Source organism: Adiantum capillus-veneris, chromosome 8 (genome assembly GCF_014529385.1).
Source record: "Adiantum capillus-veneris isolate H3 chromosome 8, ASM1452938v2, whole genome shotgun sequence".
NCBI classification, from domain to species: domain Eukaryota; kingdom Viridiplantae; phylum Streptophyta; class Polypodiopsida; order Polypodiales; family Pteridaceae; genus Adiantum; species Adiantum capillus-veneris.
This window is the reverse complement of record NC_140938.1, coordinates 53,631,043-53,640,345: the sequence shown is the minus strand read 5'-3', so window position 1 is coordinate 53,640,345 and position 9,303 is coordinate 53,631,043. Positions and strand designations below refer to the sequence as shown.

The 9,303-nt window shown below is 43.3% G+C and overlaps 1 protein-coding gene across 1 annotated transcript; it reads right to left on the bottom strand.

Moving 5' to 3' along the window:
* Positions 1-8,059: 8,059 nt before the first annotated feature.
* Positions 8,060-8,868, bottom strand: LOC147452147 (germin-like protein 8-11). The gene is made up of 2 exons (XM_086518889.1): positions 8,755-8,868; positions 8,060-8,683 (listed from the first exon to the last, which is right to left on the bottom strand). The coding sequence occupies exons 1-2, from the start codon at positions 8,866-8,868 to the stop codon at positions 8,060-8,062; spliced, it is 738 nt and encodes a 245-aa protein (XP_086375015.1).
* Positions 8,869-9,303: the final 435 nt, after the last annotated feature.

Here is a 9,303-nt window from a genome sequence, read left to right as displayed (position 1 = left end):
GTTTTATTTGTAGGCAGACATGTCAAAATATATAAAAAGAGGGATACAAAGCTTCAGATTAGACATGGAGAATTCAATGCGCATAAAAATGGGGATTTAGATGATGAAGATGTGTCTTCTAATGAAGATATTTCCTTGAAGGACTTATAAAGATTGCTAGATACCAAAGGATGTGCAGGTTCAGAGGGGGTGGATGTCGTACCACTTTGTGAGCATGGAATGAAAGCTATGGATCTGCATGCATTTTCAAGTTTTGCCAAACTTATGAATAATGCTAGCAATAGCTGTTATGTCATCAAGATGGGTGACATGTATGCTAAATGTGGATTTTGGAGCTTAGAAATGAAGTTTCTGCCTACACACCAAGCTGTGATGATGTTTCTAAAATGTAGTTTTATAGGTCAAAACTGTAGTGCTTGACATGCTCTCCATGCACGTATTAATGGCTTATCACTCGGAGTTCGAACAAGAAAGATATGGACATTATAAGATTATCTAGAGGTCTTTTTTTCAGTCCTTGGATCCACCTTGAGATGTGTGCTGCTGAAGTAGAATTAAGTTTAACAAGGTCCATTTGATAGTGCTTGTCATGGGCTACAATGTGTTCTTTACAGGGCTCAAATCGGGCATTAAACACTCAACTTATGGCCATATCATTTTTCTATGTAGCTTTGGATATCCATTAGTAGAGAAAATTGATGGGGCATGCAATTAAATTTGTGCTCAACATAGGGGTGGTTGATATTTGAGCCAAAGTGGATGCTTGACAATGCCTTGGTTGATTTTTTATGGCAAATATTGTGCTTAACAATGCTTTAGTTGATGTGTAGGCCAAATGTGATGCTTTTATGAAAGCATGAGGGGTTCTTAAAATCACTTGAACTGCATTGATTGCATATATGCCTAAGAGAACTATTGGCATGGCCGAAATGTGTTTAAACCGGAAGTAAATGAAACATATTTCTCCAAATGCCTTCACTCATGCTTGCACCTAAAAGGCATGTGGCCTGATACAAGAGGTTGATATGGGTGAGGGAATTCACAATATGATTAGTGATCAGGAGTTGTCAGAGGAAGACGCTTTTTTTGCTAGTGCTTTGTTCAAAAAATTATGATAATTGGGGGCGGTTCAAGATATATGATGTGATAGGAAATGATTTGGTGGATATGTTGTACCTAAAAGTGCTTTGGTCGATACATATGACGAATGTGGTTTCCTTACAAAATCACATAAAGTTTGTGATGAGCTTTTTGTTCAAACTATCCTTCATGGAAAACATTGATTGTAGGGTATTCCTATAGTGCTTATGCAATGAAACCACGAGAAACCAAATGCAGAGGAGCTTGCCACTACCTTGGTTGATGTGCATGCTACATATGGTGCTTAGAAATGCGTTGGTCAATGTGCATGCCAAATGTGGTGCCCTTTTGGAGAGGTGGGCGCCCATTAGCGAGCAACGATTGCGCCCATACCAGAGGCCGACCAATGTAAAGTGGGAGGAAGGGCAATTATAGTGGGAAAGGGAGGAAAAAATAGGGGATGACATGGCGCAGGCAGCGACGACAGGTAGCGAGAGTGGGAGGAGAAGATCTCGCACTGGCCAGTGTGATGCTCGGATGGTGGTGGGCATGAAGCGAACTTTGCTCAATGTCCTGTGACAAAACTTTTTGGCCCCACTTCCTCTGCGATCAGTGTTGCTAAAAAAAATGAGGATTATCACGTCATCATAACCCTTCTCACACCACATCAGTCATGGTGCCATGACTGTCGTGGAGGCGAGGGATTAAAAGAAGAATTTTAGGGCTGCGGGGGGAGGGTGTTGTAACAGAGGAGGGGCTTCGAAGAAGATAAGGAACAGGGGAGTTGGGAAGCAAAGGGGAAAAGAGGACGAGACGATTGAGGAGTAAGGCAAGGGGAGGACTCTCTCCCTCTATCTCTCACTTGGCCTCCGCAAAGTAGAGTTTTATCTCTTCCTCTCGACTAAACGAAGCATTAGCCTCACTCTCTCTTGCTATGGACTAAGCAAGGCAAGAATCTTGGTGTGGTAGTTGGAGAAGTGAACAGTGACAAGAAAAGGGGAGGGAGAAGCTATACCATTGAATAAGGTGTAGCTTGCTCTCTGAGCAAGCAATTGTGGAAGAAGGAGATCACGAGCCAATGATCTATTTTGCCGATTCCTTTTCAACCTTCATTGTCAATTCTAAGACGTGTAATAAGTAGACAAAAAGGGAGCACAGGGAAGGAAACTAGGGTCTTTATATGAACTAGAATTTGCAATTGGCTTCAATCATGGGTATTTTGATTGAAGGGTGGCAAATTGGAAGACATATCAACAACGGCATATGTAATCAATTTTAATATTGTTTTCACGATTTGATAGTGAAGGTTTTGTCAGATCTCACTATCAAAATTTTGTGTCAATTATTTTCTTCTTTTTTCTTTCAATCTTTCAAAAAGTTGTTGGAAGTTGAACGGTTCTCATATAAATTCTCTTCAAACACCACTATTTGCTTTATTTGACCCAAAATCTTCTCATATCTACCTTAGTTCCTCTGGTTTGCAACTGCATTGACTGTCTATCTACAGTGAGAAGCGCGACACTTCTCGGTCAACCCTACAGAATAGTGCACTTTGACAACGTGTTGTGAGATGTACACCATAAGCCAAGTTTAATGTAGAGCTTGATCTCTCTGAGTTAGTTTCAAGACAGTGGATCCAAAGTATGGTGCATGAGCACAGTTTCAGATTTCATCATGGATAGCTAGTCATAGTGAGAGATGCTCGTGTTGGCACGATTCAAGCAATGCGAGTACAACACGTGCAAGTCGGCACAATATTTATGAGTATGCAACCATGCAGAGAGACGAAGCATGTCTCCTTTGCGGATAGGTTACGTTGTCGTGCAGCTCCACTGCCATGAAGAGAAAAAGAGCATAGAAATGCAAGCTAAGCTTCTTTGAAGGCTACACATTTAATGGTCAGTGATCATGGCTTGTTAACAGGCCAAGTTTAATGGTTAATGTATGCCAGATGCGGCTTAAAAGGGCCAACAGATGCCTTAATGATGCCAAAAATGAGAATGCTTAAAGTGAGCATAGATGGAAGATTATGATCTAGAAACTGCAGTGCTTGAAGTGCTCTACCAGCCTGTCTTTACGGCTCGTCGATTGGAGCTACGGTGTGGAAGTTATGGCATATTGAAGTATGAGTCGATTGCAGATCCGTACCAGATTGGGCAACTGCAACTAAGGTGACAAAAATGAAATGAATGCACGGACTTGAAGTGCTCACTTTGTGGAGCGTGTCGGTCTTTTCAGATCAGCGATCGGAGTTCCGGTTGCCAAGATATTAGCCGTTAAAGATTCACCGGGGGCCAGTTCCGTGTTAGTCTAGTCGGCTCAGCCGGAGTGCCATCTAGGAATTTTTTAGCTTTATTCAGGTTTTGATATGCGGGAGCCGCAAGTGCTTTAGGATCCATCAAGGCTAAGAAACGAGCGAAGCCCACCTTGCATGCAAGGAGGATCGGGTAGAAGCAGATTGAAGTACGGAGGGACAACTGAAGACCCTCGAGCTCTTTTCGACATTATCAAGTCTTGTATAAAACAAAAGGACCTACAGATGTGCACCAAAATACATGCTGACATTCTTTATAGGGGGTTTCTTGAAGAGGAAATTTCTCTTGGAAATCTGAGCTGTTTTGGATGGATGGAAAAAGAGGGGATTTCCCCCTAATACAGTTACTTACATTTGCATCCTAAAAGCCTGTGGGGGCATTGGAGCAGTTGAGAAAAGTGACAAGATACATGCAGAGATTAAAAGAAGTGGACTATTACAAGAAGATATAACGTTCTTAGGACGGCTTTAGTGAACATGTATGCTAAGTGTGGTGCCCAAGGGCCAATGACCGCCCAAGCCAACTTAAATGGCTGCCCAAAGGCCTCCTCAATGCCCACCCAAAGGCCTCTCCATTGGCCACCCTAATTATAGAGGTGTGTGTAAAAACAAAGAAAAGCAAGGTCGATAGCGTGAGAAGGCGGCGCAGAGGACGCAAAGAAGAAGAAGAAGCTCGCCCTGGGCGAGGCATTGCTCGGATGAGCTTGCACAAGGAAAACTATGCACTCATGAGCTCTCGACGCCTCTATTCGGCCCCACTCTCGCCGTCTTTGAAGCGGCTCTATCCGGGCACGTCATCAAGTCATGTCCCGCGCCACATCAGTCACACGGCGCCGTGACTGATGGGCCGAGGCAAAAATTGGGCCTATTTTAAGGCATCAACAAGTGAATAAGTGTAGGGTAATAAGAAAGGAGAAGAAGGCTCATAACAAGAGGAAAGCGAAGGAGAATAGGGCAGGGGAGAGCAAAAGGAGGCAAGCAAGGCTCTCTCTCTCGATCTCCAATCAAGCTAAGCAAGGGAGTAAGGAGGTAAGCAAGGGCGAGCACTCTCTCTCGTCCTCTTGTCCTTGGTTAGCAAATGAAGAGAGCAAGGCTTGGAGAAGGCGGAGCTCGGCATGTTAAGGCGAGCAATAAAGAAGGAGGAAAAGTAAGGGCTCTCGGAGCTGAGTCTTGAAGCAAGACTCTCGAGAAAGGGCCCTGACAAACAAAGAAGATTAAAGCTCTCTTCGTCTTATGCATAAGATAGAGAAGAGGGGAGCAAGGAGTCGGCAAGGAAGGGGCACTTTCTCTTGCTCTCAGACATAAGAAAGAAAGTTAAAGGTGCTCTCACTCTCTCATGCTTGAGAAGGAGAGTATCTCGGAGCGTTGCATGAAGCTCGCATGAGCTTAGAAGAGGAGAGCAAGTGTATCGGCCAAGCAAGGGTTAAGGGACTCGGAGCAAGTCGACTAGAGGTGAAGATAAAGCTCGTGAACGGCAGATAAGCCAGTCCAAAATGCATAAAGCAGGAAGATACAGGATAATTGGTAATAAATGAAGCTTGATGATCAAGGTAGTGAGCAGAATTGAAGACTGCAGAATCCACGAGTATTTGAAGCAAATAAAGCAACATGAGTAAATTTCCATAACCGTCATCAGATAGAGATTGAATTAACATTCTTTTAAGTCCGGTGTTGTTAATGGCCTGGTTAATTCTGTAAAGCGGGAGCTTAAACTCCTAGTTAGCAGATGATCCAAGTGACGGCGCTGTTAACAGCCCGCCTTGCCTAAGGATTAAGTTGTACTCAAGCGTTAATCAATTAATTCATGATTACGGTGATTTCCAGATTCAATTGCATCTATTGTTCTTGTTCTCTCTCTTTCACACCTCCCACAGCCAGAGGCCCAGCGCCTGCCCGGCTCATGTAGCGAACACTTATCCCCCAACAACGTGATGATCCAATCTGTGAGCATGTTGAGCTAGTTGTGGAGACATTGTGCAATAGGGTATGTCATTCATGGATACGATGATGGATATGGATGGATATGCTTAGGCAAAATACTAACGTGTGTGAGTTGGATCTAGGCATTGCTCTTGCCACTCAAGGTTCTGGATACAGAGATTTTCTTCGTGCGCATGTGACATGCCATGGAAACGAGGATGGATTCTTGGTATTGGAGTTCGAATGTCAAAGTGATTACCATGAGTGGAGTTATGAGCCAGATTTGACTAAGATGGGTAGATTGGTAGAGATTTCCATTATTGCATCAACGTTCGAGAGTCTCATTTATGAGATACTAATCTCAAGACCTCAGATTGTATTTACAGTGGGAGCAATCAACGGCTGATATTGTCCTTGAGCATAGGGGCATTTTGGAGTGTATGTTGAGATACCTATGGGATGCGTGCGGCTCTAGTGAGGAGTATGTGGTCGATCTGTCTATACTTCCTCTACAATTAGAGCTGGATACACACATATTCAATGATCCAAGGGGCATTGGCTAAGGTCATACTTATGATGGCCTTGTACAGGTTTTGTACAGTTTTCTTTTGTTTTCCTCCTCATGTCCACATTGGCCTTTACGTGGGAGATTGTTGGGGGTAAAGCCCATGTGATCGGTTAGGCCAGAGCCCACCCACTATACTTATTCTTTATGTACCTAATAGAATAAGGAGTCTCACATGTTGATAGTAAGTTTAGCCCTTGAAACACAAGTCTCCTCTTCTCATCTCTTCTCCATTGCCGCACACACACTCACACACGCTCCCGCTCGTGCACTTCACAAAATCTTATGATGCACTCTTACTAGGGTTCTAATTCTCAAGTTGTAATCCAATGGCATGGCTATGGTCCACACTGCACAAGCAATGCATGACATGATGGTATGGTGTTTGATGAAAGATGTTGTACATATGAGCTCCACTATGTAAGAGAAAAACCATCTAGCTTATGAATCTCACCTATGCCCATGCCAAACACTCTTTACGTCTCTCTCTAGAAGGAAAATAAAGACAAGAGGATTTGATGAGAGTCAACATATTGTGTAGAGTGCAAGCATGAGCACAACATGGGAATATCAATGCATAGATGCCTCTACATTCCCTGTGCAAATTATGATCCAAGGGAATAGCAATAAAATCATATGTACAATACTTTGCCAACATATTCAAAGCATATTCTTCTTTTGATAGTCGTGTGCACTCTTTTGTTCCTATAATTGCAATGCTGAAACAGTAACGCAACTCTCCGAGATCCTTCATAACACCATACTAGTGAATCTGGGAATTTCCGAGTTCGTACTTTTAAATGAGCTTAAGATTTGACCAAATGAAGAAATATTAGCAAAAGTTTTGAGAGCATGGCTTGGAAGAGCTTTTCAAGTACTCTTTTGTGGAAGAATTTGGCCATAAAAAATAGTTTGAGATTTGTTAAAATGTGGAAATCTTCAATACATTGGTGAGTCACAAATTGTTTCTAAAGTCTCAAACTCTCTAATATGGTGTTTCATAAAAAGCTCTTGCTTCAAAGAAGCTCTTTACGTGCTTAAGCTACCTCATGATTGCACCAATCAACAATCAAATCATTCATATAAATGCTACACCATTGTATCTTGGAGAAGCATGTGTTGAAATAGTGATATATATTTGTTACATTTTTTCATGGGGCTATATAAACAAAAGAAATACAAACAAAAGAAAAGATGCCATTGCAAGCTGCAGTGTGAGCAATTCAATGGTAATTAGTTACAATATTGGGAGGTTGATTGTGAACCTAGAGTGCGAGCCATTCAATGGTGATTAGTTACAATATTGGGAGGTTGATTGTGAGCCTGTAGTGCAAGCAATTCAATGGTGATTAGTTATAGTATTAGGAGGTTGATTGTGCATGGGTAACTTTTTCAATTCTTGAGAACTAATTACGGAGGTGTTTGTTGCAACAATTATTGTGTACATACAATGACAAAGTCTATTCTTCATTTGGCAATGTCACTCTTACTAGGGTTTTGATTCTCAAATGCTAATGCAATGCCGTGGCTATGAGCTACAGGTAGTGCATGACATGATGGTATGGTAATTGATGAAATATGTTGGTATGAACTCCATTGTGTAAGATAACAACCATCCAGATCATGAAACCCACCCCCTTCCCAATGCCAAATGCTCTTGATGTCTCTCTCTAGAAGGAAAACAAAGACAAGAGAATTTTTTGAGAGAGTCAACATATTGTCTAGAATGCAAGCATGAGCACAACATGCATAGATGTCTCTACATTCTCCCTACAAATTATGATCCAAGGGAATAACAATACAATCATGCATATGATATGTTGCCAACATCTTCAAAGCATATTGTTTTTTTGATAGCCATGTACCCTCTTTCATGCCTATAACTTCAATGCTAAAAAAGTAATGGAGCTTTCCTAGATCCTTTATGAAAAACTCTTGCTTCAAAGAAGCTCTTTCTATGCTTGAATGACCTCATGATTGCCACTAATTAACAAACAAATTATCTTTATAAATGCTACACCATTGTATATATATTTGTTAAAATACAAGCAGGGCTGCCATTGCACGCTACAGTGCGAACAATTCGATGGTAATTAGTTACAATATTGGGAGGTTGATTGTGTGGGACGTGTTCGTCGCAACAAATTTGGTGTACGTACAATGACAAAGTTTCCCTAGTTCTAATTGAGGGTGTTCTGGACACTGATGAGGCGGCGCACCTCATCATCGTCAATGCCTAGGGTGGTCTCGAGCACCTCTTCGGGGAGTGGAGCGTCGGAACCGAAGAGCACGACGGCAAGCTGGGAGGCACCGGGGTTTTGGCTGTTGAGGGCGGCGATGGCAAGAGCGGGCTTGGACTTGTTGCGGTTGAATTGAAAGTGGACGAGGCCACTGGGGAACACAAAGAGATCGCCGGCATAGATGGTTTGGTAGAAGAATTGGTTGGCAGGTGCGGTGGAGAGGAAGCCCACGAGGAGCGTGCCTTTGGCGAGGAAAAGGACTTCGGTGGCACGGGGGTGCACGTGTGGCGGGTTTATACCACGGGGCTTGTAGTCCACGCGAGCGATGGAGAGGCCTTGCATGTTGAGGGCACCAAAGGTGGCGGCAGCGGCGAGGTTGATGGCAGAGCCGAGGTTGCCAGTGAAATTGGCGAGGTTGCGGAGCTGCTGGGAGAACAAATGTCGGAGGACTGCACGGCGGCGGAAGGCTTGCAGGGAAGGCCGTTGAGGGTAAGCTGGAGCTCTTGCAGCTCGTCGGAGCTGAGGGCCACGCAGAAGTTTTGCAGGGGGTCCTCGTCGGCGGCCCTAGCGGTTGAAGCCAAAGGGACAACCAGAGAGAGAGAGAGAGAGAGAGAGAGAGAGAGAGAGAGAGAGACAAGGAGAGCATCCATGGCACTTCCTTCTGCATTCCTACTTAACCCTCGTGAAGCAGCGACATCCTTTGCTTTGTCAGAAACGATTCCAGATAAAGAAACTCTTGCCCTTAGCATCTAGGATACTCTAACAACGGATCCTGAAGTACAGGGTCAGCACAAAGTAACCTTGCCTGCAAATGTAGTGCTCAGCCAGGTGTCTGTCTTCACAACTCGGGCTATAGTCTTGTACTTCACGGGGAAATTACCTGCTTTGAATGAGATAGATGGTCACTTGGATCAAGGGTTTAGGAGGGTTGCTATGGACAAAGTATTTTACAATGGCTCAAGGCTATACGAAGTCCTTTTCTTCAAGGTAGAAGATCAACAATCCTTCAAAAACACATCGACCATCATCTTATGTGGCCAAGTGGTACATGTCTTTCCTTGGAAACCAGTGAAACAGCTTAAGGAGGATTTGCTTTCCAAATGCCCGGTTTGGGTTGAATTTGTAGAATTGCCGGCATTTTTATGGCCTACTATCAATGATTTAGCTGTATCTTTAGGCTAAGT

Coding starts and splice junctions, on each gene's coding strand:
- LOC147452147 (XM_086518889.1), bottom strand. CDS start 8,868: ATGCTAAGGGCAAGAGTTTCTTTATCTGGAATCGTTTCTGACAAAGCA. Junction 8,684..8,754: donor GTGCCATGGATGCTCTCCTT/GTCTCTCTCTCT, acceptor TTCAACCGCTAG/GGCCGCCGACGAGGACCCCC.